General features: G+C 41.3%; 1 protein-coding gene across 1 annotated transcript in view; it reads right to left on the bottom strand.

The window, feature by feature from the left end:
* Positions 1-474: 474 nt before the first annotated feature.
* The window catches only part of CHAT (choline O-acetyltransferase), a 35,613-nt gene continuing 22,036 nt past the window's right edge, over positions 475-14,051 (bottom strand). The window contains exons 11-14 of the mRNA XM_088154461.1: positions 12,474-12,615; positions 9,590-9,652; positions 6,954-7,091; positions 475-1,257 (exon numbers count right to left, since the gene is read on the bottom strand). Coding sequence (XP_088010587.1) covers positions 997-1,257; positions 6,954-7,091; positions 9,590-9,652; positions 12,474-12,615 — 604 coding nt within the window. The 3' untranslated portion in view covers positions 475-996. The remainder of the gene's footprint in view (positions 1,258-6,953; positions 7,092-9,589; positions 9,653-12,473; positions 12,616-14,051) is intronic.

Below are 14,051 nucleotides of genomic sequence, written 5' to 3'. Positions count from 1 at the left end.
TCAGAATTGGGAGCTAGGTTTTGTTGATTTTTAGACTCTCCTCTTTTTTATTGAAGCTGTGCTTCAATAAAACACCAGCACAGCTTCAATAAAAAAGAGGAGAGTCTAAAAATCAACAAAACCTGGCTACCAATCCTGAAAAATACAGCCTGCAAAAGGTCAACGAACTCAGCTCAACCACCAGGACGTGTGAACAGTTCACACAATGAACTTGCTAATCACCCCCAGCAGCCCCTCATTAACAACTCAATAGAAGAAAAAACCCTGCCATTTAATCCCCAGGAAGATACACACATATTCTGACACCAAAACAAGCAGCCACTCAGTAACCCCCCACACACACACCCAATCCCCCCCCCCCCTCAGATCTCTATAAATACCTACAAAAGGGTCACCTCACCCTGGGCACAGAGAGAACTGCTCCTGTCTGTGCTCCTGCACTCTGAAGATGCCGGTCACAGATGCCGGCAAAACGTTAGGAAACAAAACTTCCAGACCACGGCCACACAGCCTGGAAGACCCACACCAGCCATAATTTCTTAGGTCTTACTGTATTTTTTATTGTTTGCATTGGCTATGCCATTGTTGCTCTTTGTATCCTGTTTAGAGTCCTTCAAGACTGAAACGGTTTCTACATTCCATAAATAAATAAATCATAGAGAGTTGGAACTCTTGTGAAGGGGATATATTGCACATTAACCACAGCTATTTCTAAAACACTAGTGTTAACCGGTTATTTCAAATTACACATTGAGATGAATTGCATGTAATTTCATTCTTTGGGTCAATCATTATTCACACATTTGCTCTGTGCAGTACTGAAATGTCAGCTTTCTAGATAATTTAAGCTCCTGTCTTGATAAATATTGATAGGAATACTCGCTAAAGAAAAATAAAGTTCTCCTGCCTCCAATAAATAGCTGGCATTTCCACAGAAACATCACTCTACTTTAAGAACGGTTTGCAAAGAGGAGGCAGGAAAAGACACACATAGAATTAGGGTTTGGTAGCAGGATGACATCCTTTCAGTTTAGCCTGGATGCTTGTCGAGGTCAAGCTGCATTTGCTACAGAGCTCCTTCAAGTCCATTAGACTTTCACTTATGGCTTTGACAAATTTGCTGGAAGAGGTCTCCGGACAGTTTTTGAAGCTTGAAATGCAGAATAAGATATACTGTGACTGTGGATTGTAGCAAGCCCCATAGCCTTGAGGAATCACTGGCCCGTAGCAGCAGAACATTTCCATTGTGGTTGGAACCTAATTTCAAGAACAACAAAATGGGGCTCAGTTAAAGATGGCTGGGTTGGGTCATGGCCCCTGCAGCTGTAGGGCCCTGGAGATGCAGCAACAATGAGGTGGCCTTGGGATTGTCATTTGGACTGTGGAAGAAGAAAATAACTGAATCCATTCAGGATGATCATCTTAAAATCATTGAAATTATTTCTAATTATCACATGGACCCCAAGTTGGAGATGAGACATGGTGCTTGGCCTAAAATATTCCACACACCCCTGGCCCACCAGCATCATTGGAGGGGGGGATATCATAAAGTCAAGATGGTGGCTTTGACAGCGTGATTGAAGCCCCACCTGTTTTTACATGCGTTGCTCATGCACCGCATGTAAAAAGAGGGCATAGCTTTAATTTCATGGTTGCAGTTGCCATTTTGACTTTTTTGATTCCTTTCCGACAGATACCCTGACAGGGACTATATTCCCAATCTAGAGCAAGGAACATTCAGACATCACATGGGGTAGATTTTCATAGTATTACCCCTTTTTGTTCTTTTAAAAAAATGCCTTATATTCCTGGACACGCAGGATTCCTTGGCATCTGCTCATCCTTGAAACTTGAATTCAACAAAAAAGAGGAGTGATTCTTAGCAGTGATGCTCCACATGTAGGGATGCCTGGAGCAATTTGCATATGTTCACCTTGCCATCAGAAAACCTGCCTTGTCCAATCTGAGGCCATATCCAGAGAATATAAACCATCACTCCCTTCTACTCTGGCCAAGGTGGCCACATAAGCCAGGGTAGAAGACTGGTATATGGTAGGCCAAGTCTGTGGTCCCTAAAATCAGAAGGAATTTGGTAGCACTTTTCTAACCAACACATTCTACTGAAAGGCATAGGTTTTGTGAGCTGCTGCTAAACTGATGTAGCATTTAAACTGGGATGAAACATGGAGGGGAAAGGAGGGGGATCTTGATTATGGTCCCGGTAATCCAATGGGCTTCATCCTCTTTGGTGGCAAAAAGCCCTGATCACTTCCTTCCCATGGCTTGGTGGTGCAGAGAAGGCGGGGTAGCATTCTGTCAAGGGCTTTGTTGTCTATGGCTGATGTTGAAGTTGGCTCTCTGCAGTGGGGAGAGGCTCAGGAGACATGGCTGCTTGTAAGGGAACCAAGCTGGTGCCTTCCATAACACGTCTTCTGAGTTGAGATCTCAACCCAAACCCTTTCATGTGATGCCTTTCCCTCTTAATGCAGTGCCAATATTTGCTCTCCACTGTCCCAGGATGCAAAGTTCCTTATGGGAAATTAGTGGTTAGAGGAAGATGCTTGGCAGATCAAATGCCTATCTGCAGAATGTATTTTTGGATAAGCCCTCAACTTATTTTTTGGTCCTATTTGCAGATGATGACAACAATGACGATGATATAATATGCCTACATATAATGCAATGCCCTTTCGTGCCCAGTAGCAAAGAATTAAACTACTCAAGAATGAACAGAGGCTGTTATTTCTGTTTAAAAACAAGGAAAAAAACCATAAAGGCTCTGAAGGAAGTCTCATTTGGCCCTAAGTTGTTCCCTAAAATAATTGAAAAGTGGACTTGTGTAGCTCACATTTTAATTTCTTTTCATTTCATTCATTCATGTCATGTCATTTCACAGAACCAAACAATCATAGAGTTGGAAGTCACCTTAAAAGTCATCTGGTCTAATTCCTGCTCAGAGTAGAACTCACTCAAGCAGCACACTGGCTGGGGAATTCTGGGAGTGGAAGTCCACACATCTTAAAGTTGCCAAGTTTGAAACACACCTCACTAGAACATCTTTCAAATGACTGTTCAGCTTCTCTTGAAGACCTCTAGTGAAGACAGATTTCATTTCACTTCATTTCTCAACTGAGTCTTCATTTGTACATTTTGAAGATACTACCTAAACTTCAAGTTGATGATATTCAACCAATTTCAAATCCTACTGAAATGAAGATTAAGGTTGTGACCAACTGAATCACTGTTACTCTCCAACAAATGCAATGGCCACAAAAACACACCATTATTTGAAAACAATAATTAATGGTGTTTGGTTTACAGCATATTAAATAGCTGAAATGAAGACTAACTCAGGGCTTGACTAGTCCACAAGGATCAGAGTTTTTAATTATTATTATGTGAACCATTCACTAGTTCCACCCCATGACTTTACTGCAAAGTTTGGAAAGTATTTCAATAACTTCTTATACAGCTTAGGAGATGCGTTTGGTTTGGAAAACAAAGCCTAAGAGCCCAATTTTCTTGATACTAATTCACTTTGGATGATGATGATTGGGTGGGTGGGGGAACAAGCTGGCCATGCAGTTCTTTTAATTTGATCATTTTATTATATATCTTCTGCAGTGTACAGCTTTGCCAACTTAATCCAAATGTAATCAGATTTTGAGCACACGCTCTGAATTCAGTGGAACACATTAGTCTTGAAATAACATTATTGGTTTGCTCATCAGTTCTTTTTCATTGGAATCATACTAATAGATAGCTGTCTTTTCCTTGCAGTTTTAATAGTGAACAGTTACTGAGTATACGTTTAAGAGATGTGTTTATTCATATCTCAGAGATGTATTATCTTGAAAAAGCCTTGGAGCCAGTAAATTCTGCAAGAAGCTATTTGCTACAGAGAGGACCTGAGTTTCTTCTTCTGTTTTTTCCAATTTGTTTTGAGTTTTATTATTGTTGTGGAATGCAGGGCTTTTTCTGACCGCAAGATGCTGCAGGTTAAGAAATCCTTACATTCCTGCCTTTGTTGCGTGCAGGCTTTCAAAAGTGGCATTCAGCTTTTAATGGCATAGGACAGGCCATTAGTCCCACTAATAGAGTTACAGAAGAGGCAGATAAATTTGCTGTACACCAGCCAAAGGCCATCAAGCTATTCAGACTCCCTTTTTGCCCATGGATGGTTTCTTGGAGAATTTATGTAGGGATTGCGCACAATCTTGTCTGAAAAATCCACAGACAGCATGACAAGATCAAATGACTTATTAGATTCCTTGTCTGCATTTTGCATTAGAAGCTTTCCTCCAACCCTTTCTGAAAGGCAAAGCACTTCTGGCCTTCTGTATCTCATACACAGCCTCAGTACACCAGTTGTTAACGTAGCTTGGCTCGTTAAAACTGTGTGTACATACAGAAATGTGTTACGATCTGGCGTTCGTAACAGAATCTACAAATGAAATTATGTTGACTTAAGTAGCAAAAGACCTAGAACAGTTTGAATCTTCATGCTTGTAGGTTGTCTGCAAATTGAAAGGAATGACTCACAACATTTGAAGCCTGCAATGTGAGCAAAGATTGAGAGGCTCCAGCCTTCCTTGTGATCAACTGCAGCAAGAATGCGTAACCTGGAGCCTTATTTGACACCCAAAGCATTGGAGTGGGCTGGGTGTTTAAAGTCCTTCCAAAACCTGTCATAAAATTATGGTTTAAAAAAAAAAAAAGATGTGAGAGAAAGAGAATTCTTAAATACCTAGCAAGGCATCATATTAAGGGCATTTAATTAATTAATTAATTAATTAATTAATTAAATTACATATAATTCTGCATTCAGTTCAGTTTGGTTCTTCATCCACCCCTTGCCAGTTTTGTCTATTTGGGATCATGGCCCTTGGTGTACTGCTTCAGGGCTAAAGGCAGCCCTTTGACTGAAGGATGCTTTATATTTCTGGTTATATTTTGCTTGAAGGTTTCTCGATCAGCTTTGATCAGCTTTGATTCTCTTTTGGGGAAGAGAATGTTGACTGATCCAGCAAGGCTCCAAGGTTTTATTAAGGGACATATCTGGACTATCAGCTACAGCTTACCCTTTATTCAATTTTATCCTTTGTCCATGTTTATTGCCCAAATAGACAAGCATTGGCTATTCATTTGCGCTGTCAAAAGTCTAAGAAAGGAGAACTCGTAACATTTTAGAGAGTATTGTCGAAGGCTTTCATGGCCGGCATATGATGGCTGGTGTGGGTCTTCTGGGCTGTGTGGCCGTGTTCTTGAAGTTCTGTTTCCTAATGTTTCGCCAGCACCTGTGACCGGCATCTTCAGAGTGCAGGAGCACAGACAGGAGCAGTTCTCTCATCACCCTGGGCACAGAGAGAACTGCTCCTGTCTGTGCTCCTGCACTCTGAAGATGCCGGTCACAGGTGCTGACGAAACGTTAGGAAACAAAACTTCCAGAACACGGCCACACAGCCTGGAAGACCCACACCAGCCATTTTAGACAGTTGTTGAGACTCAGAAAGTCTCTACCAGGAGCTGTGGAGTCCTTGGGATTCTCTGAGCTTGGTTGTTTTCTTGTAAATGTTTTATTACTCAGCTAGGTAACATCTTCAGTCCTAGAATGGAATGGGGTTTGCTCTCTGTTTATATATTGGGGCATGCCCTGCCAGTGTTGGTGGGGGTGGGGGTTTTGTTTTGTTCTATTTTTTCCCCCCTCTGGTAGTTCCTTGATTAGGGTATTGTTTACTGCTTGTATGTCTGGTGATAATCTTGGGGTTAATCTCTGCTTATCTGGGTGATGATTGCTGGTGAGGAGATGTTCTGGTCTTCTGTTTTCCTTTCTATTGTCTCTTTTGAATAGTGTGTAAATTTGTTTATCTCTATGTGCCTGTTGATGGTTGCCTTGTCTGAATACCAAGCTTCCAGGAATTCCCTTGCATTTTTGGATTTAGCTTGGTCTAAGATGCTGACAGTTTCCCAGTTGAAACTATGGTTCAGTCTGTCCATGTGTCGTGAGATTAAGGAGTCTTCATCATGTCTTCTGACTGCTGGTTGGTGTTCATGGATGTGCTCTGCTAGCCTTCCGCCTGTCTGTCCTACATAGTGGCTGTTACAGTCCTTACGCTGTGTTGTAGATGACTCCTGTTTTTTTTTTCTTGGGCTACTGGGTCTTTTGGTTGGCTTAAGATGTTTTGGAGGGCTTTAGTTGGTTTGTGTGCTACGGAGATGCCATGTGGCTGTAATAGTCTGTTGGTAGTTTCTGAGACGTTTCTGATGTATGGCGGTGTGATCCTTTTCATAGCTTGTGTTGGTTGTGTTGTAGTAGGTTGAGTGGTCAGGCACTTTTTGATAAAGTTGCGTGGGCATCCATTTTGTTGGAAGATGTTGTATAGGTGGTCTGTTTCCTTTTTCTGCTGTTCTGGGTTGCTGCAATGCGTTTGTGCTCGTTTGAATAATGTTCTTACACAGCTTCTCTTCTGGGAGGTTGGGTTGTTATTTTGGTAATGGAGTACTTGATTAGTGTCTTCTGATAGACTTGGGTTTCTAATCTGTTGTTGTTTCCTCTGCTGATGAGGATATCCAGGAAGGGTAGTGTGTTGTTTTCTTCCTCTCTGGTGAATTTTATTCCTTCGAAGATGTTGTTGATGGTTTCATGTCTCTTCTCTAGTTGTTCCTTTTTTATTATAACAAAGATGTCATCTACATACATACATTTATAAACAGAGAGCAAACCCCATTCCATTCTAGCACTGAAGATGTTACCTAGGTGGGTAATGAAATGTTTGCAAGAAAACAACCAAGCTCAGAGAACTCCAAGGACTCCACAGTTCAACCCTGAGCTACACATATTTGCTTCTCTTTCTACCAGGTTCATCACAAGTTGTCACTGATTCATAAGGTCTGTCACAGGGAGAGTAATAGAGATTCTTTCCTCTGATCAATCCCAGTAAAATTTCACTCACCTGGCTGGTAGAGAGAATGAATTGATTGCTTGCCAAATATGTTTCATCTGTGAAGAGGTCTGGCAGCTCTTCAAAGTTTTCCCGGGCCATCTCTCGCAGTCCCAGCAAATGATTGTCTATGGCCATCCCTGTAATAGCCTGTGCCCCAAAAGGAGAATGAAGGCATAATTGATCATTGCAGCTTGCCTATAAATGTGTACTTCTGGATTTAAAATGAAATCTTTTCAATGTTTACCCAACAAACCTTGTGGCAGTGTTCAGTTTGATATTCACACTTCTTCGGAAGTGGAAAATCAAGAAGGACACAAACCTAGCCTTGCTGTTTGAAGGAAGCTCCCACTGAACTTAATGGGACGTTGGAGGGAGTAGGGAAGATGACCTTGACACAAATATGCAGGACCCATTGCCTAGGCAAAAGAGGATGAAGCATTTTGAAAGTCCAGAACAATGAAATAACATTCAGAAGTGGCTCAGGCAGATGTTGCCCTGATTCACTGGGTATAAGAAGGAGGAGGACGACTTGCAGGATTCTGTTATTACAGATTATCTCAATAAAGCAGAATTCTTGTCTTCCTGTTGAGTTGATTTCCTGGTCTGGCCTACCTAGTGGGGCTGATAGACATGCCTCAGAATTTCTATAAAAAGGAATTTCCATTGTGTTCGGTCCTGGATTGGACTGAGACAATCAAAGTCTTACTTGTTCACCAGGGCTATTTCCTTTGTGCCTCTGCGTTTTTTGGTTTTGCTATTATTCTTGTTTTTCTTCTCTCTCTCTATTTTTTTAATCTGTTGCCGCTTCTACTGCTTTCTGTAATTTCGTATGATTTTATTCTCTTAATCTTATTGTACCTCCATTCTAGGATTTTTACCATAAAAAATAAACTGAGCTTAATAAATCTATAGGACTGTAATATCAATCTACTCTCAACAGTTTGTCTAGAAACTTTACAACACCTTGTAAATTGACTTAGGACAATTTTTTCCCTCACTTCAAAGGGGTAGATGAGGCTGAAAGACATATAGCTTAATGAGTTTATGGGCATAATCTGGGGTTCTTTATTTAGGAAGGCAGAAAACCAGATTCTGGCAAAATAAAAAAAAGTTCTCACGGCTACAAACTAAACATTCTTCAAGGCAGATGAATAACACCACCAGCAAAGAATAAACAACTTTTTGTGGATCTTTAGGAAAGCAAGAATCAAATGCTGGCCTGTCTCACATCAGAGTGAGTGCGAGGAAGGATGATCTAACTGGGGAGAGGTCACCATGGTTTCCTCCCATCAAAGAAATGGACTGGAGGATCAATGAAAATATTTTCCTATCTAGTGTGATTTATAAGGCTATAAGCACTGACATTTTTTCCAGGCTAGATTAATGTCCTATCTAAAGAGGAGACTGCAGCGGCCTAAAACAATAAAGGGGATGCCAACACATCCTGTACAAGGGGGAAAAGTCCTAAATTAATTTTGTTAAGGCTGCAAGTTTAATTAATCATGACCGTTTGCCTAAAGAAGGGATAATTAAACAATCTCGTGGGTGCTATGTATGCTACATCTGGAACGATGGCTTCTGGAACGAAGACCTGAAGAACTTCGGCAGAGCCATGCTAGATTCAGCTCCAGGTCCACCTAGTGCAGCCTTCACTGCCACACCACGGGAAACTCGGTGAGGGGGAAGTTCACATGCCAGGAGGAGACTGAGGGGCAGTCATGTTCTTCTACTGTTGCTATCTGTGATGGAAGGATGGGCAGATCCTGGGAACATGGAGAACAGAGCCAAAGCATTACAGGAGGGAACAGGACCATTACAGAGAAGAATCCTTAGTCCAGGGGAGGAGAAAGAGAGTGACTCTGCTTTACACTAGGTTTGTAACTCTGCTTTACACTAAATTGATTTGGCAGCCTTTCAAAATTCTATTACTTTGCCCTAGTAACTTAAAGATCTCTCCAGAATCCAAGAAGTACTTGTGCCCTGAGTTTGCCAGCCTCCCAGGGTTTGGCTTCCTTATTGGAATTCTAGATGACTCTTTTGTCTTAAAGCGACTTCAACATCCACAGATTTTTGGGGTGGAGATTTTAATTTTTTTTAGGCTGAAGACCATACTAGGATTTTAAATAAGGCTACCAGATCCGAGATGCAAAAGTCTCAAGGCCACTAGATGGCAGCCCAGAGGCATATCCTCTGCTGCAACACCCTCTACTGCAATGCTTCTCAACCTTGGCAGCTTGAAGATGGGTGGACTTCAACTCTGGCTGGGGAATTCTGGGAGCTGAAGTCCACCCATCTTCAAGCTGCCAAGGTTGAGAAACACTGCTCTAGTGGCTACGTAGTTGAGTAGCACGCAGGGGATCGCACGTTAAAAAGTTCATGGATGCTTTTGGAAGCAATTTAACCTACATAACTCATTCTGAATAGTCTATGCTACTCAGGCACTTCTCTTGAAATATTTAAAGAACAACAAATTCCATGCCAGGCATAAAGCTGAAAACAAACAACAAATTCTAATCCAGCCTCTGATTTCTGGAAAGTGAAGTACTTGAATTTCACACTCATCACCATCACTGGGTGTTTTTTGGGGGTGTGTGTGTGTGTGTGGCTAAAACAATTGTTTCTTTATCATGTAGTAGTTTGCTTACCAAAATAGTGTAATTGGTCTGAGCTGCTATTGCATTCTTAAATAGCTGCATTTTTTCAGAATTCTGTAGACAAACAAAAAAAGAACAGATATTTTCTAGAAGTACATCTACACACACACAACCCTATTACTGAATAGAAATAAACTTCTACAGCCCAATAAGTCAGGGGCTTATTCCTTTGTAGAGGTGCTTCAGGCAGTCTGTCCTTGGGAACAGAGCTGATCCCAGACTAGAATGCAAGTCTGAATAGAATTTGCCCTTTTATTTCACCTTCTCCTAATGTTGCAACACTTCAGTTAAAACATGGTACCAAAATCAATTTTAAAATGCGTAGTTGAGGTTGAGCCTTCGAAAGAAAAATAGAGAAAAGGGCTCAAATGCAAGTTTAACTATGTAGTTATAGGCTAATGTTCATGTAATGTAGATTTTAATTCTTCATGTTTCACAGGAATGTAGAAATGGGATATAAAAGAACATGTACAAAGTTGTAACCATCCAGATTGAGGCTGATCTGTCCACCCTGCCTTACGGCTGCCTTCCCCAACATGGTTCCCTCCGAATCTGACGGGATTACCACTCATAACAATTCCACTCAATATGTCTGAAAGCTTCCCTAGGAGTCATTAAGGACTACAGGCTCAGTCTGATTGAAGTCAATGGAATTAAAGCACTTTTAATAGTAATAAACCAACCATTAAATGCTTCACTATCTCAAGAATTAGACTTGGACTGATCAGCAAAAAAGTACTTCAAAGCATGTGTGAGCTAAAAGACAGCACTGGACGGAGCTCTTTAAAGCAGCCACATCTTTTCCAGGCATGCTTGCTCTCCTCAGCTGCCATGAGATCCCAGGGATAGATATGGCTGCTTTAAAGAGTTCAGACTGGGGCTGTTTCTCCTCCCACCTATTGAAAAACAAGTCTAAACACTGCACAACTCTATACACTACTGATTTTGTAATGGTTCTGTGATGCATTATAGTTATCCCTTAAGATGAGAAGTTACACCTTCATTTGAGCTTACCAACTACAAGTGGGGCAAAAAAGTATTTAGTCAGCCACCAATTGTGCAAGTTCTCCCACTTAAAAAGATGAGAGAGGCCTGTAATTTTCATCATAGGTATACCTCAACTATGAGAGACAAAATGGGGGGAAAAATCCAGATAATCACATTGTCTGATTTTTAAAGAATTTATTTGCAAATCATGGTGGAAAATAAGTATTTGGTCACCTACAAACAAGCACGATGTCTGGCTCTCACAGACCTGTAACTACTTCTTTAAGAGGCTCCTCTGTCCTCCACTCGTTACCTGTAGTAATGGCACCTGTTTGACCTTGTTATCAGTATAAAAGACCCCTGTCCACAACCTCAAACAGTCACACTCCAAATTCCACTATGGCCAAGACCAAAGAGCTGTCGAAGGACACCAGAAACAAAATTGTAGACCTGCACCAGGCTGGGAAGACTGAATCTGCAATAGGCAAGCAGCTTGGTGTGAAGAAATCAACTGTGGGAGCAATAATTAGAAAATGGAAGACATATAAGACCACTGATCATCTCCCTCGATCTGGGGCTCCATGCAAGATCTTACCCCGTGGGGTCAAAATGATCACAAGAACGGTGAGCAAAAATCCCAGAACCACACAGGGGGACCTAGTGAATGACCTGGAGAGAGCTGGGACCAAAGTAACAAAGGCTACCATCAGGATTGGGAGAATGTCATATGGTCAGATGAAACCAAAGTAGAACGTTTTGGTCTAAACTCAACTCATTGTGTTTGGAGGAGAGAGAATGCTGAGTTGCATCCAAAGAACACCATACGTACTGTGCAGCATGGGGGTGGAAACATCATGCTTTGGGGCTGTTTTTCTGCAAAGGGACCAGGACGACTGATCCGCGTAAAGGAAAGAATGAATGGGGTCATGTATCGTGAGATTTTGAGTGAACACCTCCTTCCATCAGCAAGGGCATTGACGTGGCTGGGTCTTTCGGCATGACAATGATCCCAAACACACCTCCCGGGCAACGAAGGAGTGGCTTCGTAAGAAGCATTTCAAGGTCCTGGAGTGGCCTAGCCAGTCTCCAGATCTCAACCCCATGGAAAACCTTTGGAGGGAGTTGAAAGTCCGTGTTGCCCAGCGACAGCCCCAAAACATCACTGCTCTAGAGGAGATCTGCGTGGAGGAATGGGCCAAAATACCAGCAACAGTTTGTGAAAACCTTGTGAAGACTTACAGAAAACGTTTGACCTCTGTCATTGCCAACAGAGGATATATAACAAAGTATTGAGGTGAACTTTTGATATTGACCAAATACTTATTTTCCACCATGATTTGCAAATAAATTCTTTAAAAATCAGACAATGTGATTATCTGGATTTTTCCCCCCATTTTGTCTCTCATAGTTGAGGTATACCTATGATGAAAATTACAGGCCTCTCTCATCTTTTTAAGTGGGAGAACTTGCACAATTGGTGGCTGACTAAATACTTTTTTGCCCCACTGTAGGTATTACTAAGTAGGTACTACTTAGCATAGGACTTCTTTTAAGCTTCCTATAATTGGACATCTGCCAAGGATTACTCACCAGCAAGGTAAAATCCTTGTAAAATCCTTGTAAAATCCAGAACCCTCTAGGTCATTTCTTCTTTCTTGCTCTTCCTGTCTACTCACCTGTCCTTTCTGAACAGGTAAAGAAGGACAGAAATAAAGCATTCCCCAACCTATCTACCTCCAGCTGCCATTTACACTGGAAGGAGAGCAAGGGAATTGATCCAACAGTGCAAGGTTTGTCTTCTTAGCTGCCTCAGGTACTCTATCAATGGAAAGACAGTGGAATGCGCATACTGTATAAACACAAAACATAAGCAAAAGAAGCCACATACCTGTAGAGCTGATTTCCTATCTACCATTCCTTTGACAAATGTTAACACTTCGGGAGTGGCAGAGCGGATGTTGTCTACTCTCCCACCTTCATACCGACGAAGAGAAGCACTTTCGTAGGTGGGAACCAGCCTCATGTTCAACCTACAGTGGAATGACAATTGAAGCATGATTGAACCACTCCTGTACAAGCTTTAAACAGCTGGAAGAAAATTGTACCCTAATCCAGGTGACTATTTTACCACCATGTTTTCTACATGGTTTAGCACTTCATTTCCACCCAAATGGAATTCTGTAGGAAGAATCTACATAACAACCAGCTTGTTCCTACAACATCAGGGTCAACGTGTGTTGAATTAAATTTGCTCCAGTTATGCAGCATATGTAAAGAAAACTTTTATGCCAGTCTAACAAGCGTACTCTAAGTTTAAAGAATGTTTTATTTGATTCACATAATATCATTGTAGAATTAAGAACATAATGGCGAGATGACAATTTTGTTAAAAATTCATTTTAAAAAATCCCTCTATGGATAGCACAGGACCAAAGTGTTCCATAGCATATTAGATTTAAGAGCGATTGGAGTGTAGGGCTTGTGTATCTGAACTGCTAAAAGAAAGAAAAAAATAAAGAAAACCTGGGCTGCAAAAATCTAGATCAATGTTCCTCAACCTTGATAACTTTAAGATGTATGGACTTCAACTCCCGGAATTCCCTGGCCAATAGAATGCATGTTGGTTGGGGAATTCTGGGAGTTGAACTCCGCATATCTTAAAGTTGCTAAGGTTGAGAAACCCTGATCTAGAGCACCACTAGATGATAGCAAAGAGTTATAGAAAACTCTAACTTATCCAAATCTAGAGGCCACCTGGAGTTTTGGGCCCCAAGTATCACAACCCTATTCTAGATTACTTTGTGATTAAAAATTGGCAGAATCCTAAAAGCGATTGTGAAGTCTTATCCTACAGAAGATCATTTATTTATTTATTTGTTTATTTATTTATTCATTCATTCATTCATTCATTCATTCATTCATTCATTCAATTTATATGGTTGCCCATCTCAGCAAATGACTCTGGGCAACAAACCATCTTAAAATAAATTGAAAACAATTTCTCATCAGAGATACAAAAATTAAAATACACAGCACCCAAGGAAATACCTAGGGGTATCTAGACAGTATCTAGTTGTATCTAGACCAGTGTTGTCCAAACTTAGCCACTTTAAGATGAGTGGACTTCAACTCCCAGAATTCCCCAGCCAGCACGGGAGTTGAAGTCCACTCATCTTAAAGTGGCCAAGTTTGGACAACACTGATCTAGACAGATGGAAGGCATTGTGTGTGGAATGGCTGGCTGTGTGTCCTCTTCTGCAAAGACGAATCCTTTCTTTAGAAGGTCAGCCAGTTAGATGGTAGCACCGAGCTAACCTTTGGCTGATCTGGAAAAGCTATGCAGGGTTGGTCCTGGTTAGAACTTGGATGATAGACCACTAAAAAAGAGGTAGGATGACAGGCTATGTGGGAAATAAAAAGCAAAGCACTTCGAACACGTTATTACCAGGAAAATTATGCAGAGAGG

The sequence above is a fragment of the Python bivittatus genome, unplaced genomic scaffold (assembly GCF_059951505.1).
Source record: "Python bivittatus isolate LINGU-HERP-01145 unplaced genomic scaffold, Pbiv_v1 ctg000050_np1212, whole genome shotgun sequence".
NCBI classification, from domain to species: domain Eukaryota; kingdom Metazoa; phylum Chordata; class Lepidosauria; order Squamata; family Pythonidae; genus Python; species Python bivittatus.
The sequence above is the reverse complement of the archived record's forward strand: the minus strand, read 5'-3'. Positions and strand labels throughout refer to the sequence as shown.